The following is a 23,108-nucleotide window of genomic DNA, read 5'->3' as shown; positions in this document are numbered from 1 at the left end:
CTGCCCGCGACCAGCCCAGCTAGATTTCTTTCATTTCGCACTTCGTCGTAGCGGCTAATAGTAGCTCATGAAGCAGAGCACTAAGTGTTGATATGGCAGAGAAGGTTTTCCATATACTGTCCCGTCACCCACCGAAAATTGCCCGCCGTGCTACTGGCCATTCCTAGAAAATTGTATATGTGACGCCCAGCCATTTGCAACACAGCAACTTTGTTTTGCGATGGGAGAGTCGAGGTGAGGGATGGGGTGGTTACGGAGATAAATACACGCTATTTTCTGCAGTAACTTAGGAATGCATGAATGAATGCCTTCATTTATTGAGAAAAAAGAGGAGCAAGCATCAGTGGAAGCACGTCTCAGCAGATTGGGAAAGAAGCGGGGGACAAAGAGGAAAAGCTGGGGCCCGGGTGGCAGGCAAAGTCGCAGTTTAGGGGCGAGAGAATATAAGCAAGAGTTGGCGAAACCAGTTGAATTCCAGTGTAGATGTGCGATGTGCCGAGTAAATGATTGGAGTCACCGCACAGCATCCGTGCTTTGCAGCAGTATAAGCTGCCGCCGTTCTTAGTAACAAACCTTTACTGTAAACCAATCTTCGCAATTACTTATTCATCAGCCATGCCTAGCGACGTATTCCTTAGTGGCAGGGTCTTTGGATTACAACTACGCGGTCCCGACAAGTGACGACCATAACGTGACTCTTACTATACTACTACTATACTGCGCGAATACTATAAACATGGGTTTACTGCACAAATTATTGAACAGACATTTTAGAACCGCGTTTTTCGCCTTACATACGCTCAACGCAAGCACCATTGCAGCATGTTATGGTGCGCGTTCCTTCAAGACAGAGACGCGAACGCAAACATAAGAACGCGTTAGAAGACAGTGTTTTGGGCCTCGTGCCAAACACATCCAAGCCAACAATATGTTAACAATCATGCCGTCGTTTCTATGCAAAGAGGTTATGTATTTAAACTTCTGGAGTGACAGTCCAATCCGCCACCTACGGGAGCGCGTGAAGCCGCCGGGGCCACATTGTTGGTGGAAAAGCAGCGCGACCACAGTACGTGGCTGCGGTATACGCGCGACGCAACCTGTGCTTGCGGTTCTGCGATGAAAAAATAAAATGGAACCCTTTTAGGGAGTATATCGGTCCGCCACTGTGTGTCGTTGTTGTCAAAAATAAAATGTCATGGTGGTGGGTGCCTTGTGTTCTGTGTAGAATATGTTGCGAGAACTGAAAAACACTCGTTTCCTGTTTTCTTCATTTAGTAACCTGCCGCGTGCATCGGCACTGTGATGCCCTTTCGTCGATACGTGGCGCCGGCCCGTACTGATAAAACGACATGACCTCGAAATATATTATCCTTATGCTGTTTCTTTAAATAATCGCTATTTGTGTAAATGAGCGTTTTTGGTTTAAGCCTAGAAAACAAGAAAAATATTCAACGGTAGGGCTCATTTTTGTCCGGCATTTCAGTTTTAGCTGAAAAGAGTCGGTGAAAGCAAATTTACAATAAAGCTAAGGCGACCCACAATCTGCACGCAGCCGCAAGCCTACATGCGTTCCAATGAGAATAATCTGCCAAAGTTAAGGTCATGTGTCAGCTGGCGGCTCAAGCAATCTTTAGTCTTTTTTCGTTCCTGCATCCGTTCTGCCTGCGTCTGCGGCAAAAACGTGAAGTGGGACGGCAGATAAACAGAAATTGGTGGATGCAGGTGGTAGCGCAATGGTTAGCGTGCCCATCTCCCAAATGCAAGATGGTACATTTGGGAGATGCGCTCGAATCCCGGTGGTTTGTTTGTGAAGACAGCTTTCTGTGCTCTCTGGTGACTGCGAAGCTCAGAATGAGGCGGCATGCTGACGACAACGGTCGCCGTCAACGTAACAGAATAAGCGGGCGTGCGAGGTCACCCCTAAAGCCGAAAGCACATTCAGAGGAAATACACTATGCTCTTGTCGACAAAAAAAACGTGATGAGTAACGAGCGGTGTTGTTGAGCGAGGCTGTAGACGGATAATGTCACGATAGACAGGAACACGGTCAAATCCCGGTGCTCAGCGGAAATATACATCGACAGCGTGTCAATTGGCGTGTAATTGATACTTCATTAAGATCTTTGCAGGTTTGTGTTGTGTCTAGCAGGAGCGAGTAGTGTAAGAGATGACACTGGAGAGAAGGCGGTGAGAGAAGTCCGCGAAAAGTAATTGAGGATAGCTATATTCAACGTCGACGCCATGTTGAATAAAGCCTGCGACTTCAGTTGCTCAGCCGCCAGAAAGGCTTGAGCGGTAGCATACCACTGGGCGTATTGGTAACCACAGAGATAAACACACACTTTAGGGAAGTAATAAGAGGAAAGGGACGTAGTGAGTTCGCCGCTCTTTTCGAGCTGTGGCACAGTTTGAAAAATGAATGTGGCGAAGTATGACGCACAAAATAGTATATGTCAACCCAAATGAATCAGCGTGGTCCTACTCGCGCGACACGCCATGGTGACCTGCCACCAGGACATCATGAAGTTGCAGCGATGACAGCTTTCATTGGGTACTTGAGAATAAAAACGAGCACATCAAAGACGTCCGAGGGACATTTATAGGGTACAAGAGCACATCGCCCGCCCGCCCCCCCCCCCAAAGAAAACAATAAATCACGACTATAAGCTTACGAATAGGGACATCATAAGATCGAGCACTACGTCGCTTGTTGATCTTGTTTAGGATGACGTCAGCATTTCATTCAGCGTTTATTTCTGAGAAAATGAGTTGAAGTTCCGTTTATTTGCACCACAATGGCAGGCGTGATCAGGCAAACATTGACAGCATTTCATTAGAGAGTGCCTGTCTACTCTGTGGAGATTACGTATGACAATAACAACAAACACAGAAAGCTTTGCTTACATCGATTCGCACATACATGGGATCCGCATAATTTTTTACTCTCAATTTATATGCTTAAGAATGGCGCTCATTAACGCAATATTTCCATTCATAGTGAGCAAAAGCGGCTGTCGTATCCACAGTAGAATTGATTTAAATGGCTTTAATCCCATGAACATTATATCATTGCCAACTTCCGTGGGCTTGGAGTCATAAACATGGGATACAGTTAACAGGGAAATCAGGAGGTTGATGAACGGCAAGAAGGCAGAAGCTTGCACAAGACCTCAGGGATATAACATGACTTTTTGAGCAGCTTGGTCACGGAGCCACGCAATGGTTTCCACGTCTATTAAAAATCCTCCAAAATATGAACAGAGGCTGACACAAATGCGGGCGCTTTGGGAAAGCTGAAACCGCTGGAAATTTCAGGACAGCATTAGCCTAAATATAAAAGATGTCTTACAAATAAGAAACCATAACGTTGACAGGGTGGCCAAATTCTGGCACAAATAAATTGACTGTTGAAGCAGTTCAGCTGAAACGCAATGGTGCGAAATAAGGCAAGAATATCGGCAAGTGTTGAACAAAGGTCAAGTAGGTCCTGCGGCCGACGCCAGCGCTCGACAGATGTCAAGAGACTGCACGTATTAGCGAGATGCCTAGTCGTCAGTAGTCACAGTATGATTCGGGTCTGAAATATTGGACGCGGACTCAATCACATTGAATACAGTGCATTCTACGGTGTCATTCTTCGACAGATGGTACCGATTCTCGCCCAATGAGGATGGGAAAAAATTGTCTCACGTGCCGGCTGTCACCTTCCTCCTACTGCCAACAGTCCTTCCCCTCCGTAGTTGTTTAGCATTTATTGGGTCCGGCTGCCAATCACGAGGTCTCGGGACCAAATCCCAACCACGGCAGCCGTATTTCAATGGGCGTGAAATGCGAAAACCCTTGTACTTAGGGTTAGGCGCACGTTCAAAAATCCCAAGTGGTCTAAATTATTCCCGAATCCTCCACTATGGTGTGCCTCATAATGAAATCGTGGTTTTGGCAAGTAAAACCTCATAATGTGTTATGTAACATTCGGTAAGGATGTCCTGGGCAGTCGCACAATCCTTGAATACAATTAAGTGTCAGGAGTTGTCCGCGAGGTCGTTGAATATGTGGATAGCCTTTATGTCGTTCGATAACTGCGAGTCTACATTACGGCTATATATTAAAAGCGGAACGGCAACATGGTAGAGAATGTGGAGAACACACAAATCCCGCATATATTACTGCACACTAATTTTGAATAGCGTTCTTGCTTCACGCACGTGGATAACCGCCACAGGAGACTACTTTGGAAGCTAACAGCAAGTACTGTATATATCGTACCCAAGGGTGCACCTGGCCTGGTGGCCATAAATGGGACCTAATATTACGTGCAGCTTCGGCCATAGCATGCTAACGGACGACGACACAGACTGAAGTGACTAGCGCAAGAGTGGACAGGGGACACTAAAGACGCTACAAGGACAAGCGCCCAGTTGGAAGTTTGCGCTTATCCTTGTCGCCTCTTTAGTGTCCCATGTCCACTCTTGCGCTAGTCACTTTAGCAAGGAATACCAACTAGCCCGGTCTCGCACCCTGCGACGACACGGGGACAGTTTGCTCCACTCTTGTGTCGTGACTTTTGTGTCAAGTTGAAAAACCAACATATCCATGTATATGTGATAATAATTAAGCACATCTAGATTTACAGCTGTGGCAGTAGCCCATGAGTGCGCATTGCAAAGTCGCTAGTGAAATAATTGTGTGCACCTTAACGAATTCGATAGGGGAAAATCAAAATCCGTCCATGAAGGAGTCTCTAGTAGACGCTGTGCGATGTTCAGACGTTAACAATGTGTGTAGACTGAAGAAAGGCTGCCCCGAAGTGCTTCTGACGGTTAGGCTAGCTTCTTTACTCCTCAGAATGAAGAAAAACGGAAAAGAAAAGGAAAAGAAGGAAGGAAGAACAAAAAGAACCGCATAAAAAGCCCAGAATCAACCATTGTTCGTCGTGAGGAAACGCTGGATGACGAGTAATTTCCAGGTGACGAGCGAATACGCGTGATCAAGAACGCTGATAACGCCGGCGGGACAAGCATTGTGGCGAAGTTCAATGCGCAGGGATAGCTTTTACTTCTTTTATTTTTGTTTGGTTGACTTCATGACGCGTCACCGCGGGAAGTTTGAAAAGTTTTAGGTCAGTACGCCACGTAGTGGCACTCGCGCGAACTAAACCCTTGTGTCTAGAAAAGCTGGATGCGTTATGATGAGAGTTTTCAAAAACATTTTAGAATATTGGTGCCCGTGATATAAAAACAGCTGGCGAGATCACAAGTGGTCACAAGTCGTGTTCATGACGAAAGGACTTAGAAATGGCCGTAAGGACAGGCGAGAAAAAATACTTTCGTTTTCATGGCGCCTGTCCAGCGAAAGCATACTTCACGATTGTACGTGCATTTCGTTCACCCACAAACGTTAACTCTCTTGCAGTTCTTTTTTAATGCCTAATCCGCGTCGCAGTCTCCTCAAAACATCGCAGAAGTGCAATTGGTTGGTCACCATTCACAATGTGAGCACATTCTCGGTTAAAAGATTTGACACTCGTTATCGTGTTTATGATCATAATTAAATATGCCAAAAATAAACTTCACTTGCTATTATATGTAACCAAATGAATAGCATCAATGATGTTGCAAGTTTTCTCCCTCTCCGTGACCTGTCTCAAACTGCTGGAGCCGTTGTAGCGGATGTTTTCCAAATGATCGAAGGTATTCAGTCCAGCAAGCGGTTTATAGAATGTGAAGTTATTTCGAGAAGAGTGCACGCGCTGAGCTGGAGAGCTGTCTCTCGACAGCTACTTTAAATCGGGGACAACTTGGACTCAGCGCATCCTTTACAACAGCCGCTTGGACGCCGTCGACTCTGCCGACCCTCTGGATTGAATTATTTGATTTCCCTGGCGGGAGATGCCGAGGGCAGAAGCAGCCGTCGCCGTGCCAAAATTGGCTGCCTTCAAGACACGTATGCTTTCACAACAACCCGTACTCTTCCGAGGCAAAATACGTGTGCACAGCCAGAAATGCGTGCAATAGCTGTGTGTCTTCTTACTACCAATCCAAGAACATGTCGGTGTAAAAACTTCAGAATGACACTTTTCACCAATTTCTTTAGCGATTCATCATGGTCCAATTTAATTGCGGTGACTCCGTCGACGTGCTTGCTTGGTACAAACGCCCCGACAATTCTAACGTACTGTTCCTAATTCAGGTAGAATTCAAAGCACAAAGCCCTTTAATTTGTTCTCAACATTCCAGATTTCATAGGTCCACACACAAAAAAAGACTAAAACAAAATACTGAGCTCCTGGACCGAATTATGGAGAGGACAAGCTTGGAGTACTTGAAGAAAAGACAAAGCAACTACTCCTGAACGGGTCGCTTATATTGAAGACACTTTACCCGGAACTTATAAAGCGACGCCGCACTATGGCAGACTTCGTAAAGGTGCACATCAGTGACGATATTGAGACAACTACCAGAGATGCACTCGCGATAGTCATATCCTACAGCTCACTTTCAGTGCCTGTATAGAGGGCAAACACAAACATTAATGGTTACTGGGAAACGTATGCAGGGAGCACTACGTGCTTCGCCCTGTTATCAGACCTGTTATCAGTTCTGTGGTTCCGATGCTTCTTTTCTGCTTGTTCTTTATTGAAACAAATGCTGTTCCGTATGCTGCATGCATGATTCCAGAGAAAGTAGGCCCTTTTCGTTTCACTTTGCTGAGCCTCCTTCACTTCCGCCGCAGGTCGGCCTGGTATTGCACTGCCTACGGGACCTGCTACATCTTTGTCCACAGATATCGACGCAAAAAATACCGACCAACGAGAGGCTAACAGCTTTGCTGTAAAGTGTGTGCTTCGGCTCAGTAGCCTTGGCTGCACCAACACACAAAGCTGTCGCTGGTTATAGAGACAGTAATGCATAAGCATTAGCATTATTACCGTCGCATTGCATTAAAGATCAAAGAGCTGTAAAATGCCCCATTCCGTCGCCGTGATGGCACCGGTGTCGGTCCCGAAATCATCTTTCCTTCTTTGTTTCTTCTCAAAAATGGGACGCTGGTGACGTTGACAGCATCGACGTGTCATTTTTGCGAAGAAATCGGCGAGGAAACGATGTCTCAGGATGGACGCCATTGCTGTGACCGTGAAAGCACGGGGCGCTTGATGGCTGTGCGAATCACGACCATACACTGTGTCGCGGATCAGCCTACTTCGCTCGGCAGAAGCACGAGCGAAGTAAATGCTGGAAACCTGGGGAACTAGTCAGAGAAACCTTCGGTGTAAAAGCGGCGCCTATCCACTTCGTTAATGCCGAGCGCGGATGCCACAAAGAATGCAGATTACAGAGTCGTTGGGTATGGCATCCCTCTCCTTGTATCTCATACCTGCTACTGCCTGCTCGTGATTCGAAGAAAAAAGAACATGTGCATTATTACTGGTAAATGTATTTCTCTTTGTTTCGAAACAAGATTGCTTGCGCGCCCCAGCGTATGTTACTACAACCGATACCACACGATAGAATGCAGGACTTGTAGCGTATAATACAGACACACGCACACTGTCCATCTATTATTTATTCGGTAACCATTCTCCACTGCCTAAAGCTGTTACAAAGTTATTGCTCTGCGGAAACGCGTACACGTGAATTTGAACATTTCAAAATGTTCGGCCTGATCCTATATCGAAAGAAGGCTATCTACGCATATTGTTCACGCGACGAGAACAATATCAAACATTCTCGAAATAAAAAATAAAGAGTTTGCCCAATGAATAGTTACGTTCAAAAACCATACTTTTGATACTGTCTGGTTTTTCACTGTCACTGCAATGTAACAATACTGTGCCAGCTATCGCGTGCTGTTTCGCATTATGGGCGCAGCTGCAATTTCTTTCTCATTGCTTTCAAGCACCAGTCACAAAATATTCGCGCAGAACTCATCTGCGAAGACTATGCAAGTATTCGATTAGCATTATTTGAAGATTATTGGTCGTCCTTTGGTTGTCCTTGCTTTTTAGGACGTCTGAAGTTCCAGTTTAGCTTTATTGGGGCTCTGATAACACTCGTGCGCTGAGATTGTGGATCTAGAACATTGAGGGTGCTTCGCCAAGTGATTGAATAATCAAAAAAAATAAAACTGGTCTAACAATGCCATGAATTCTATTGGCTATAACAAATTCATTTTCATCCTAAAATAATGCTATTTCCTTATACTTGGATAGTGATCGTAGGGAAGTTCAGCCAGAATTTTTTTAGACGGCACTACCTTCTGCATAGGCCCTTATTTTTGGTTGCATAGCTGGAAAGAAAACTGGTCTCACAATTCTATGAGTGGTATTCCCATTCAAAGAAGGTAATAACTTGTAATAGACTTGTTTATTCCTTCAATTTTCCCCTAACTGCCAAATTACATAAACCCACTGCGTCTATCGTGTTGTCAGTTCCTAACACTCCTGCTCCGCTTCATAATGCTTTTGCAAAATTTCAACTCCCTGTTTTAACATTTTTAATGCAAAGCTTTCTTTGACTGCTACCAAATTATACGTGTGGATATGTTTCTTGCCGAGTATACATGCGGATTCCTCACGAGGTAGATAAATCAACTCATATACCCACCTATGCTGGCCACACGAGCAAACCCCTTACCGAATACGTTTTCTACGTAACGACGTGATGAAACAACAAGCTATACCAGAATATCCTGCCTGGAACTTTAAAAAAATCTAACAGAACTCATTTGCGATGGCTATCCGAGTACCTATGCGAATGCGCGAAACACAGCAAGGGTGAAGCGTTGGGCTGCAGCCGGCTCCACTTTCGTGATTTGCACTGCACACGCTGTGCTTTCTGGCGGCACCGCCATGAAGTCTGCCCATACTCAGGTACATGCACGATGACACAACTTGGCCTCAAATGTGTTCGTTGAAGACTGGACGTACCCATGCGAACCACCCACATTTGTAGTCTGCACGCCTTCGGGATTGATTAGTATTTTTGGCAGGGTGGCCAGGCAGCCGGAAGGAAAAGTTGTCTGATTATGCCAAGAATAATATTCACATTACTATCCATGTGTTACTACACAACTACGTTATTAAAGCGAAGATTTATTTTATCTACCTTCACGGGGAATGCTTTGGCCACTCGGGTCAATTTCTCGCCGGGTACAGCGGGCCAATAGGGAAATACTAGTGTGAAAACCCAGGTACTCATAGAGGCAAGGTATTAGTAAAGTGGGGCATTCCTATATATGGTGTCATTAAAAATTACCTGATCCCGCAGTCTCTAATCCGCGGTGGCATGAGTCAGGTTCATGTGAGAGGATGCATATAATGGGGCATAAGTCGAGAAGCGATGAGAGTTAAAGTTCATATTGTTTCTCTTAAGTCACCTAACTTTTAAGCATTTTGTTACTATCCGTCTATCTCCCACTCCGGCCTAAATTCTGGCATTCAGATGGGCCGTATTTTCTCAAATAAGTAAAGAAATATACTTGAGGCGTTTGCATTGTGCGAGTCTGAGTAATCTGTGTCGCGTGCTTCCCAATGCATTCTAAACAAGTGTGTTGCCCATTAAGCAAGTGCTCATGCTATAAAGCGTGCTGCGGAGCACACGTTGCAGGGAATCAAACGGAAATAAACTTACTACGATGGGAGAAAAACGTTAACACAACGGTTAATTCAACGGATCATGACCATCAAAAAACGTTTCAATGAAACAAGTTCTCGGCAGACTTTATTTCGAACATTTCGAAACTATTTATTCAATATAAATTCTACCAAGCGGGTGCAAGTGACCTTACTCATTTTAGTGCAAAAAACTGCTAAAAACGAGCATTACAGTGAACTTATGGCGCCCTTAACAATGCTTAAATTGACTTTATTTTATCAAACTAGCAGCCAGTCACTTATTTCCACCGACATTAAACTTGAAGTTCACATCGACGCCCACTCTATCCTGGTCACCCATTCGCACTTCACCGGACGCCACTTTGTCGAGGAGCTTGAGGATGTGCAGGCTCATCGGGGATGCTTTCGCTGACGCACTATCATAGCCGTTTGAAGAAGGCTTGCTGCATTCTCCAATGGTAGAATTAAATAGCAGACCTCTTGTGCATTTACGAAGCAGAGCCATTCCATGGTAGCATCGGTAATAAAATTCCCCATCCGACTCATGCGGCAGTGTGCGCGCTGATTTGTTTGCACATAGCTTTTCAGGTGTGATCAAGACATGAGGGGTCACCAACCCCATATCTAAAACGGAAACTGGAAGAGTGTTTGGGGATTCCGTCTGCGATCGAACAGTCGCAACCAGTTCATTCTGTGTTGTAGGAGCAGTATACAAAGTTGTGTGTCTCTGGGAAGTAGGAGGTGTACTTCCTAACCCTGCAATAGAAGTCGTTCCGATTTCTCCATTTCGATTTTCCCGCAAGGAGACCGGAACGGACGATGTTTCCGAAATCGACGGGTACACGCCTCCACTAGATATTCGATCAACAGTCGTTCCAATTCCATCACTCGTGTTCTCCGTCCAGGAATTAGCGACAAACGATGTTTCTGTTATTGGTGAGTACGACCTTTTTGAATTTGTTTGATAAACAGTGGCTGCCGTTTCTTCAGTTCTATTCTCCATCGAAGAATTTGAGCCAGAGGATGCTTGCGTTTTCGGTAAATACGGGTGCTCCGTAAATGTGGGATCAACAGCTGCGCCGATCTTTTCAGCTGTGTTCAGCGTCCAGGGCATTCCAAGAGACGATGATTCTGATATTGATGTGTACGAGCCCTCCGTAACTGTTTGATAAGCAGTGCTTCCCAACTGTTCAGTGGTGTTCTTCCTCCAGAAATTTTGGGTGGACGATGTTCCTGATATAGATGTGTACGAGCCTTGTCTAACTGTTTGATCAGAAGTGATTCCCAAATTTTCATTGGCGTTCTCCCTCCAGAAACTTGGGACGGATGACGTTTCTGCCATTGATGTGTAGGAGCCTTCAGTACCTGTTTGACTGGCAGTGGTTCCCAAATCTACAGTGGCGTTTTTCCGCAAGGAACTTGGGGCAGGCGATGTTCCAGGTATTAACGTGTACGACCTTTCTGTAACTCTATGATCAGCAGTGGTTTCGAGTTCTGCCGTAGCGTTCTCGCTCCAGAAACTTGGGGCAGATGATGTTTCTGATATCGATGTGTACGAGCCTTTTGTAACTGTATGATCAACAGTGGTTCCCGAATTTTTCGTGGGGTTCTCGTTCCAGAAACTTGCCACAGACGATGTTCCTGATATCGAAGTGTACGATCCTTCCATGACTGTATGATCAGCAGTTGTTCTCTCATTTTCTGTAGTGTTCTCGGTCCAGAAGCTTGGAACAGATGATGTTGCTGATATCGAAGTGTACGATGGTTCCGTAACTGCATGATCCGCAGTGGTTCCCACATTTTCTGTGGCGTTTTTTCTCCAGAGGCTTGGAACAGATGATGTTTCTGATATTGATGTGTACGAGACCTCTGTAAATGTATTATCAACAGGGCTTACCACATTTCCTGCGGCGTTCTCGCTCCAGAGACTTGGGACAGATGATGTTTCTGATATCGATATGTACCAGCCTTCCGTAACTGCATGATCCGCAGTGGGTCCCACATTTTCCGTGGCGTTCTTGCTCCAGAGACTTGGAACAGATGATGTTCCTGATATCGATGTGTAGGAGCCTTCCGTAACTGTATGATCCGCAGTGGTTCCCACATTTTCTGTGGCGTTCTTGCTCCAGAGACTTGGAATAGATGATGTTCCTGATATCGATGTGTACGAGCCTTCCGTAACTACGTGATCCGCAGTGGTTCCCACATTTTCTGTGGCGTTCTTCCTCCAGAGACTTGGAACAGATGATGTTTGTGATATCGATGTGTACGAGCCTTCCGTAACTACATGATCCGCAGTGGTTCCCGCATTTTTTGAGGGGTTCTCGATCGAGAAACTTGGGGCAGATGATGTTTCTGATATCGATGTGTACGAGCCTTCTGTAACTGTATGATCAACAGTGGTTCCAGCATTTTCTGTGGCATTCTCGCTCCAGAGACTTGGAACAGATGATATTTCTGATATTGATGTGTACGAGCCTTCTGTACCTGTATGATCAACTGTGGTTGCCGCATTTTCTGTGGCGTTCTCGTTCCAGAAACTTGGGACAGATGATGTTCCCGATATCGAAGTGTAAGAGTCTTCTGTCACTGCATGACCAACAGTGGTTCCCACATTTTTCGTGGCGTTTTCGCTCCAGAAACTTGAGTCCGATGATGTTTCTGATATCGATGTGTACGAGCCTTCTGTAACTGCATGATCCGCAGTGGTTCCCACATTTTCTGTGGCGTTCTTCCTCCAGAGACTTGGAACAGATGATGTTTCTGGTATCGATGTGTATGAGCCTTCTGTAACTGCATGATCCGCAGTGGTTCCCACATTTCCTGTGGCGTTCTTCCTCCAGAGACTTGGAACAGATGGTGTTTCTGGTATCGATGTGTACGAGCTTTCTCTAACTGCATGATCCGCAGTGGTACCCCCATTTTCGGTGGCGTTGTTGCTCCAGCGACTTGGAACAGATGATGTTTCTGATATCGATGTGTACGAGCCTTCCGTAACTGTGTGATCAGCAGTGTTTCCCACATTTTTTGTTGCGTTCTCGCTCACAAAACTTGGGTCAGATGATCTTCCTGATATCGAAGTGTAAGAACCTTCTGTCACTGCATGACGAACAGTGGTTTCCACATTTTGCATGGCGTTCTCGGTCCAGAAACTTGGGACAGATGATGTTCCTGATATCGATGTGTACGAGCCTTCCGTAACTACGTGATCCGCAGTGGTTCCCACATTTTCTGTGGCGTTCTTCCTCCACAGACTTGGAACAGATGATGTTTGTGATATCGATGTGTTCGAGCCTTCCGTAACTACGTGATCCGCAGTGGTTCCCGCATTTTTTGAGGGGTTCTCGATCGAGAAACTTGGGGCAGATGATGTTTCTGATATCGATGTGTACGAGCCTTCTGTAACTGCATGATCAACAGTGGTTCCAGCATTTTCTGTGGCGTTCTCGCTCCAGAGACTTGGAACAGATGATATTTCTGATATTGATGTGTACGAGCCTTCTGTACCTGTATGATCAACTGTGGTTGCCGCATCTTCTGTGGCGTTATCGTTCCAGAAACTTGGGACAGATGATGTTCCCGATATCGAAGTGTAAGAACCTTCTGTCACTGCATGACCAACAGTGGTTCCCAAATTTTTCGCGGCGTTTTCGCTCCAGAAACTTGAGTCCGATGATGTTTCAGATATCGATGTGTACGAGCCTTCTGTAACTGCATGATCCGCAGTGGTTCCCACATTTTCTGTGGCGTCCTTCCTCCAGAGACTTGGAACAGATGATGTTTCTGGTATCGATGTGTACGAGCCTTCTGTAACTGCATGATCCGCAGTGGTTCCAAAATTTTCTGTGGCGTTCTTCCTCCAGAGACTTGGAACGGATGATGTTTCTGGTATCGATGTGTACGAGCCTTCTGTAACTGCATGATCCGCAGTGGTTCCCACATTTTCTGTGGCGTTCTTCCTCCAGAGACTTGGAACAGATGATGATTCTGGTATCGATGTGTACGAACCTTCTGTAACTGCATGATCCGCAGTGGTTCCCACATTTTCTGTGGCGTTCTTCTCCAGAGACTTGCAACAGATGATGTGTCAGGTATCGATGTGTACGAGCCTTCTGTAACTGTATGATCAACAGCAGTTGCCGCATTTTCTGTGGCGTTTTTGCGCCAGAGACTTGGAACAGATGATGATTCTGATATCGATGTGTACGAGCCTTCTGTACCTGTATGATCTACTGTGGTTGCCGCATTTTCTGTGGCGTTCTCGTTCCAGTAACTTAGGACAGATGATGTTCCCGATATCGAAGTGTAAGAGCCTTCTGTCGCTGCATAACCAACAGTGGTTCCCAAATTTTCCGTGGCGTTTTCACTCCAGAAACTTGAGTCCGATGATGTTTCAGATATCGATGTGTACGAGCCTTCTGTAACTGCATGATCCGCAGTGGTTCCCACATTTTCTGTGGCGTTCTCGTTCCAGAAACTTGGGACAGATGATGTTCCCGAGATCGAAGCGTAAGAGCCTTCTGTCGCTGCATGACCAACAGTGGTTCCCAAATTTTTCGTGGCGTTTTCGCTCCAGAAACTTGAGTCCGATGATGATTCTGATATCGATGTGTACGAGCCTTCTGTACCTGTATGATCAACTGTGGTTGCCGCATTTTCTGTGGCGTTCTCGTTCCAGAAAACTTGGGACAGATGATGTTCCCGATATCGAAGTGTAAGAGCCTTCTGTCGCTGCATGACCAACAGTGGTTCCCAAATTTTTCGTGGCATTTTCGCTCCAGAAACTTGACTCCGATGATGTTCCTGATATCGATGTGTAGGAGCCTTCTGTAACTGTATGATCAACAGCAGTTCCCGCATTTTCTGTGGCGTTTTTGCGCCAGAGACTTGGAACAGATGATGTTTCTGATATCGATGTGTACGAGCCTTCTGCAGCTGTATGATCGACAGCGGTTCCCACACTTTCTGTGGCGTTCTTGCTCGAGAGCCTTGGAAGAGATGATATTTCTGATATTGATGTGTACGAGCCTTCTGTACCTGTATGATCAACTGTGGTTGCCGCATTTTCTGTGGCGTTCTCGTTCCAGAAACTTGGGACAGATGATGTTCCCGATATCGAAGTGTAAGAGTCTTCTGTCGCTGCATGACCAACAGTGGTTCCCAAAATTTTCGTGGCGTTTTCGCTCCAGAAACTTGAGTCCGATGATGTCTCTGATATCGATGTGTACGAGCCTTCTGTAACTGCATGATCCGCAGTGGTTCCCACATTTTCTGTGGCGTTCTTACTCCAGAGACTTGGAACAGATGATGTTTCTGGTATCGATGTGTACGAGCCTTCTGTAACTGCATGATCCGCAGTGGTTCCCACATTTCCTGTGGCGTTCTTCCTCCAGAGACTTGGCACAGATGATGTTTCTGGTATCGATGTGTACGAGCCTTCTGTAACTGCATGATCCGCAGTGGTTCCCACATTTTCTGTGGCATTCTTGCTCCGTTGACTTGAAACAGATGATGTGTCTGATATCGATGTGTACGAGCCTTCTGTAACTGTATGATCAACAGCAGTTCCCGCATTTTCTGTAGCGTTTTTGCGCCAGAGACTTGGAACAGATGATGTTTCTGATATCGATGTGTACGAGCCTTCTGCAGCTGTATGATCGACAGCGGTTCCCACACTTTCTGTAGCGTTCTTGCTCCAGAGACTTGGAACAGATGATATTTCTAATATTGATGTGTACGAGCCTTCTGTACCTGTATGATCAACTGTGGTTGCCGCATTTTCTGTGGCGTTATCGTTCCAGAAACTTGGGACAGATGATGTTCCCGATATCGAAGTGTAAGAGCCTTCTGTCGCTGCATGACCAACAGTGGTTCCCAAATTTTCCGTGGCGTTTTCACTCCAGAAACTTGAGTCCGATGATGTTTCAGATATCGATGTGTACGAGCCTTCTGTAACTGCATGATCCGCAGTGGTTCCCACATTTTCTGTGGCGTTCTCGTTCCAGAAACTTGGGACAGATGATGTTCCCGAGATCGAAGCGTAAGAGCCTTCTGTCGCTGCATGACCAACAGTGGTTCCCAAATTTTCGTGGCGTTTTCGCTCCAGAAACTTGAGTCCGATGATGATTCTGATATCGATGTGTACGAGCCTTCTGTACCTGTATGATCAACTGTGCTTGCCGCATTTTCTGTGGCGTTCTCGTTCCAGAAACTTGGGACAGATGATGTTCCCGATATCGAAGTGTAAGAGCCTTCTGTCGCTGCATGACCAACAGTGGTTCCCAAATTTTTCGTGGCATTTTCGCTCCAGAAACTTGACTCCGATGATGTTCCTGATATCGATGTGTAGGAGCCTTCTGTAACTGTATGATCAACAGCAGTTCCCGCATTTTCTGTGGCGTTTTTGCGCCAGAGACTTGGAACAGATGATGTTTCTGATATCGATGTGTACGAGCCTTCTGCAGCTGTATGATCGACAGCGGTTCCCACACTTTCTGTGGCGTTCTTGCTCGAGAGCCTTGGAAGAGATAGTATTTCTGATATTGATGTGTACGAGCCTTCTGTACCTGTATGATCAACTGTGGTTGCCGCATTTTCTGTGGCGTTCTCGTTCCAGAAACTTGGGACAGATGATGTTCCCGATATCGAAGTGTAAGAGTCTTCTGTCGCTGCATGACCAACAGTGGTTCCCAAAATTGTCGTGGCGTTTTCGCTCCAGAAACTTGAGTCCGATGATGTCTCTGATATCGATGTGTACGAGCCTTCTGTAACTGCATGATCCGCAGTGGTTCCCACATTTTCTGTGGCGTTCTTACTCCAGAGACTTGGAACAGATGATGATTCTGGTATCGATGTGTACGAGCCTTCTGTAACTGCATGATCCGCAGTGGTTCCCACATTTCCTGTGGCGTTCTTCCTCCAGAGACTTGGAACAGATGATGTTTCTGGTATCGATGTGTACGAGCCTTCTGTAACTGCATGATCCGCAGTGGTTCCCACATTTTCTGTGGCATTCTTGCTCCGTTGACTTGAAACAGATGATGTGTCTGATATCGATGTGTACGAGCCTTCTGTAACTGTATGATCAACAGCAGTTCCCGCATTTTCTGTAGCGTTTTTGCGCCAGAGACTTGGAACAGATGATGTTTCTGACATCGATGTGTACGAGCCTTCTGCAGCTGTATGATCGACAGCGGTTCCCACACTTTCTGTAGCGTTCTTGCTCCAGAGACTTGGAACAGATGATATTTCTAATATTGATGTGTACGAGCCTTCTGTACCTGTATGATCAACTGTGGTTGCCGCATTTTCTGTGGCGTTATCGTTCCAGAAACTTGGGACAGATGATGTTCCCGATATCGAAGTGTAAGAGCCTTCTGTCACTGCATGACCAACAGTGGTTCCCAAATTTTTCGTGGCGTTTTCGCTCCAGAAACTTGAGTCCGATGATGTTTCTGATATCGATGTGTACGAGCCTTCTGTAACTGCATGATCCGCAGTGGTTCCCACATTTTCTGTGGCGTCCTTCCTCCAGAGACTTGGAACAGATGATGTTTCTGGTATCGATGTGTACGAGCCTTCTGTAACTGCATGATCCGCAGTGGTTCCCACATTTTCTGTGGCGTTCTTTCTCCAGAGACTTGGAACAGATGATGTTTCTGGTATCGATGTGTACGAACCTTCTGTAACTGCATGATCCGCAGTGGTTCCCACATTTTCTGTGGCGTTCTTCCTCCAGAGACTTGCAACAGATGGTGTGTCAGGTATCGATGTGTACGAGCCTTCTGTAACTGTATAATCAACAGCAGTTCCCGCATTTTCTGTTGCGTTTTTGCTCCAGAGACTTGGAACAGATGATGATTCTGATATCGATGTGTACGAGCCTTCTGTACCTGTATGATCAACTGTGGTTGCCGCATTTTCTGTGGCGTTCTCATTCCAGAAACTTGGGACAGATGATGTTCCCGATATCGAAGTGTAAGAGCCTTCTGTCGCTGCATGACCAACAGTGGTTCCCAAATTTTTCGTGGCGTTTTCGCTCCAGAAACTTGAGTCCGATGATGTTCCTGATATCGATGTGTACGAGCCTTCTGTAACTGCATGATCCGCAGTGGTTCCCACATTTTCTGTGGCATTCTTCCTCCAGAGACTTGGAACAGATGATGATTCTGGTATCGATGTGTACGAACCTTCTGTAACTGCATGATCCGCAGTGGTTCCCACATTTTCTGTGGCGTTCTTCCTCCAGAGACTTGCAACAAATGATGTGTCTGATATCGATGTGTACGAGCCTTCTGTAACTGCATGATCCGCAGTGGTTCCCACATTTTCTGTGGCGTTCTTGCTCCATTGACTTGAAACAGATGATGTGTCTGATATCGATGTGTACGAGCCTTCTGTAACTGTATGATCAACAGCAGTTCCCGCATTTTCTGTGGCGTTTTTGCGCCAGAGACTTGGAACAGATGATGTTTCTGATATCGATGTGTACGAGCCTTCTGCTGCTGTATGATCGACAGCGGTTCCCACACTTTCTGTGGCGTTCTTGCTCCAGAGCGTTGGAACAGATGATATTTCTGATATTGATGTGTACGAGCCTTCTGTACCTGTATGATCAACTGTGGTTGCCGCATTTTTTGTGGCGTTCTCGTTCCAGAAACTTGGGACAGATGATGTTCCCGATATCGAAGTGTAAGAGCCTTCTGTCGCTGCATGACCAACAGTGGTTCCCAAATTTTTCATGGCATTTTCGCTCCAGAAACTTGAGTCCGATGATGTTCCTGATATCGATGTGTAGGAGCCTTCTGTAACTGTATGATCAACAGCAGTTCCCGCATTTTCTGTGGCGTTTTTGCGCCAGAGACTTGGAACAGATGATGTTTCTGATATCGATGTGTACGAGCCTTCTGCAGCTGTATGATCGACAGCGGTTCCCACACTTTCTGTGGCGTTCTTGCTCGAGAGCCTTGGAAGAGATGATATTTCTGATATTGATGTGTACGAGCCTTCCGTACCTGTGTGATCAACTGTGGTTGCCGCATTTTCTGTGGCGTTCTCGTTCCAGAAACTTGGGACAGATGATGTTCCCGATATCGAAGTGTAAGAGTCTTCTGTCGCTGCATGACCAACAGTGGTTCCCAAAATTTTCGTGGCGTTTTCGCTCCAGAAACTTGAGTCCGATGATGTCTCTGATATCGATGTGTACGAGCCTTCTGTAACTGCATGATCCGCAGTGGTTCCCACATTTTCTGTGGCGTTCTTCCTCCAGAGACTTGGAACAGATGACGTTTCTGGTATCGATGTGTACGAGCCTTCTGTAACTGCATGATCCGCAGTGGTTCCCACATTTCCTGTGGCGTTCTTCCTCCAGAGACTTGGAACAGATGATGTTTCTGGTATCGATGTGTACGAGCCTTCTGTAACTGCATGATCCGCAGTGGTTCCCACATTTTCTGTGGCATTCTTGCTCCGTTGACTTGAAACAGATGATGTGTCTGATATCGATGTGTACGAGCCTTCTGTAACTGTATGATCAACAGCAGTTCCCGCATTTTCTGTGGCGTTTTTGCGCCAGAGATTTGGAACAGATGATGTTTCTGATATCGATGTGTACGAGCCTTCTGCAGCTGTATGATCGACAGCGGTTCCCACACTTTCTGTGGCGTTCTTGCTCCAGAGCCTTGGAACAGATGATATTTCTGATATTGATGTGTACGAGCCTTCTGTACCTGTATGATCAACTGTGGTTGCCGCATTTTCTGTGGCGTTCTCGTTCCGGAAACTTGGGACAGATGATGTTCCCGAGATCGAAGTGTAAGAGCCTTCTGTCGCTGCATGACCAACACTGGTTCCCAAAATTTTCGTGGCGTTTCCGCTCCAGAAACTTGAGTCCGATGATGTCTCTGATATCGATGTGTACGAGCCTTCTGTAACTGCATGATCCGCAGTGGTTCCCACATTTTCTGTTGCGTTCTTCCTCCAGAGACTTGGAACAGATGATGTTTCTGATATTGATGTGTACGAGCCTTCTGTACCTGTATGATCAACTGTGGTGCCCATATTTTTCGTGGGGTTCTCGTTCCAGAAACTTGGGACAGATGATGTTCCTGATGTCGATGTGTACGAGCCTTCCATAACTGTATGATCAGCAGTGGTTCCCACATTTTTCATGGCATTTTCGCTCCAGAAACTTGAGACTGATGATGTTCCTGATAATGATGTGTGTGAGCCTTCTGTCTCTGTATGGTCAACAGTGATTCTCAATCCTTCAGTTGCATTCTCCTTCCAGAAATTCGGAACTGATGATGTTTCTGATATTCCTACATGGGCTGCTTGCATTGTGGTGATATCCGGCAAATTAATATCCACATTCATGCCTTCGACGATGCCGTTAAGCAGGTCGTTCTTGCGCTTGTATGCTGCATCCTGGTTATCCCCATCCACTGCCCATGCAACGACCCCTCCGATTCCTGTAGATCTTGCGAGAATCACCTGCTATAAAAAATATTGTGCGTAAAACTCGAGGATTTGTGGCGCTGACCTGCAAACTCATTCCTCTTAAGCTTTCCTGAAGGGTTACGTCTCTGCTGATTACACCTGGTAGCATTAAATTAATCTTACAAAATCCCGGGGATAAAATACCTTCCCCCCCAACTTTGCACTTTCATAATCCGAAAAGTCGGACGTCGACGCAAGAAAAATGCAAACTTAATCATATCAATTTTATAATGCACGTAGCCATGTGGAACTCAAAAATAAATCACCGCAGTCTATCCTATATGTATAAATACAACATCTTCCGTCACGCTCTAAAGCTTTCTTTTCATTTAAAAATAAATCTCTATGCAATGATAAGTTGTGTTTGTTCCTCTCAAGTTAGATATGAAAACCTTGAGAACCTTTCCGAGCTAGCTGCTCTGGGAAAATAGTCGGATTACCGCTACCGCTATCTGCCTTGTACATACGAAACAATTATGACAAGTTGAATAAGATTACCAGCACCACGGCAATATATAGCACGCGAAGATTTTGTGTATTTTACTGGTTCATTCATAATAATACAGTGACTCGCTACTTCTATGAGAGTCACTTCAATGAGCAGGCTTACCTAGGCAAGTAGCCCGTTTCTATTATTATTATGCGGTGCTAGGACCTGCGTGGCGCTAAATGTCAAGTAAATGTACGGAAAAGGACTTCCAGAGGGCCTAGTTCGTGCATATCGGACGTGATTCAAGAGTGCAATAGAACACAGACACGGCACGAAAGAACATAGTGGCCACAGGACAAGCGCTCGCCCCGTGTGTGCCATGTTATTTCGTGCTATGTTCGCGTTCTTTTTCGAGCGCAGCTCCTAGGCGGCCGTTCCTGCGTCGAGCCTTGGCGTTCCCGGCGTAACCGATCAAACGAGCGCAGCGGAATAGAGAGCGAAAGCGAATGGCAACGGGATTGATAAAAGCGGCGAGAGCGAAGATGCGCGAGGAGGAAAGCAGAGGAGGAACGTGCAACGGAAGCATGAGGCAGAAAGCGGAGGAAGAGAATATTGCGAATAGCGTTAGAAGAAAAGCGGTAGGGCAGCGCAAGTGGCGGCGACCGCAACGAGATGGCGCCAGAGTCGCGCGCCCTTGTTTATTCGCCGAGTACTCTTATATTTCTACGGTCACTGATTTTCGCCGGCTATCAGATGTTAAACGTTCTCTCTTGACGCATGACGCGCGACTCGCCTGCTTCTATCAGAAGTTTCTCGAGTGTTACCGATAGTTCTATCTGTTCGCTGTTGTCGCCAAAGCTTCTTGTACCTTCACTGCGCGACGCGAATTTTTCAGAACTTCCTGGAAGCCACGCGGACACCAGCGATTACACTGGAACCACGAATAAAAGCCGACGCGCTTGACCCGCAGATCAGATTTTGGACGACCACCCATTCTGCTACATGTCTCTCTTAAACTCTCAGTCTCACTATATCGCGAAAAAAAAACACCTACAGAGCTGCGCTCATTTCGCGTGAGGGAGTGTCGTAATCATCGACGATTCCTTTTTTTTTATTCTAAATCATGTCAAGTCTATGGAAAGTACGCCTTGAAGGGCTGAAACGAGTCGGTGCTTCCGAAAGCGCAAGACCCAAGGTACAAATATCATTTCAGAACTTAGGGCTAATAGTCTACATTAGTCTCTTATTCCATAACAAGCGTATTAAAGAAATCTAGTTTAGTCTAATGACGGAAAGTGCTCGTGAGCCCTACGAAAAGACTTCCTTACCTTTCGACGTACGCTGTCAGCGTCGTCATAAAATACACGCTGACCGTCCCCAAGAAGTAAGTAGGACGACAATCTTTGTTCGTCCCACTTCGAGGGAACTCCGCTGCGGAGCATCACGCACACCTAAAAAGGGGCCACGAGCACGATTATAAAGTAGTAGAAGCAGAAAGAAAAAGGTATGAAGCGCCACAGAAGCAGTATCGAGCTAACGTTAAATATAAGATAGCCTCGGCGCCACAGTTTTTATTATATTTTTCGATAGGTACCTACCCGTAAGCGAATTAGAGTGGTTACGGCAACGTGAGTTGGCGACAGCTAAGCTGATCGCTGGTTATGTTTTATCACGGCTTTGTTCGCTGCTTCCCTGAAATTCTAAAATAAACACCGTTGTTTATCAGCTTTGCTGCACAGATTACAATAAGTGGCTTGTATGCTCGCTGTTCTCACTTGACGTGTAAATCTGTTCAATAAACAGCCCGAATCATTCATTTCACTAAATACTAAAGAGAAAGCAGTGACACTCTGCAACAGTGCTGTACACAGTGCAAGGCACTCGCTTGCCGCACTATACCTTGTTACTTCTGAGCGCACAGGAAGTATTTACAGCACCTGAATTTGTATTAAAATTATTAGAGGAAACGATTTCCTTCTTCATTCGTTTTGTTGGCAGATCGTTTCTTTCATTGTTTTATTTACAGTAAACGACCAGCGTCTAAATTACAAAGTGTGTATATATATATAGCGTAGCGTTTACATGCACGTTCGTGCGTGCGTGCTGGCGTGCGTGCGTGTGTGCGTGCGTGCGTGCGTGCGTGCGCGCGTGTGCGTGCGTGCGCGTGCGTGCGCGTGCGTGTGCGTGTGCGCGTGCGTGCGCGTGCGTGTGCGTGTGCGTGTGTGCGTGTGTGCGTGTGTGCGTGTGTGCGTGTGCGTGTGCGTGTGCGTGTGCGTGTGTGTGTGTGTGTGTGTGTGTGTGTGTGTGTGTGTGTGTGTGTGTGTGTGTGTGTGTGTGTGTGTGTGTGTGTGTGTGTGTGTGTGTGTGTGCGTGCGCGACAGCTACTTGCTTCCTGCTCCTCCTTCACATCTACTGTAGATCTTTCGAGACACCACTTCATATACTTTTCTTCAAATGTCAAAACAAATGTCACTGCCATTATATTGACATTTCAATCAATACTTTGATAGAGCGTTCCTTTTGAAGTTTCTCTAAACCATGAGTGCTAAGCTCTCTTAAACAGTATAC

At 46.0% G+C, this 23,108-nt stretch overlaps 2 protein-coding genes across 2 annotated transcripts in view; one reads left to right on the top strand and one right to left on the bottom strand.

Annotated features, from left to right (window-relative positions):
• LOC142587816 (sulfotransferase 1 family member D1-like) overlaps nt 1-23,108 on the top strand; it is a 65,851-nt gene that overhangs the window by 5,164 nt on the left and 37,579 nt on the right. The gene's annotated exons all lie outside the window — the stretch shown is intronic.
• LOC142588272 (uncharacterized) lies at nt 9,888-21,992 on the bottom strand. The gene is made up of 3 exons (XM_075699845.1): nt 21,869-21,992; nt 18,628-20,104; nt 9,888-10,063 (listed from the first exon to the last, which is right to left on the bottom strand). Exons 1-3 carry the CDS (start codon nt 21,980-21,982, stop codon nt 9,888-9,890), a joined length of 1,767 nt encoding a protein of 588 aa, XP_075555960.1. The 5' UTR covers nt 21,983-21,992.

Source organism: Dermacentor variabilis, chromosome 7 (assembly GCF_050947875.1).
Source record: "Dermacentor variabilis isolate Ectoservices chromosome 7, ASM5094787v1, whole genome shotgun sequence".
Taxonomy (NCBI): domain Eukaryota; kingdom Metazoa; phylum Arthropoda; class Arachnida; order Ixodida; family Ixodidae; genus Dermacentor; species Dermacentor variabilis.
The sequence above is the reverse complement of the archived record's forward strand: the minus strand, read 5'-3'. Positions and strand labels throughout refer to the sequence as shown.

Excerpts from the sequence above, each read along its gene's own strand:
- LOC142588272 (XM_075699845.1), bottom strand. The coding sequence starts at position 21,982 with ATGCTCCGCAGCGGAGTTCCCTCGAAGTGGGACGAACAAAGATTGTCG. Across the intron at positions 20,105-21,868 it reads CTGACAGCGTACGTCGAAAG|GTGATTCTCGCAAGATCTAC; the intron begins GTAAGGAAGTCT and ends TTTTTATAGCAG. Across the intron at positions 10,064-18,627 it reads AACCACAGTTGATCACACAG|AATGCAGCAAGCCTTCTTCA; the intron begins GTACGGAAGGCT and ends CTACCATTGGAG.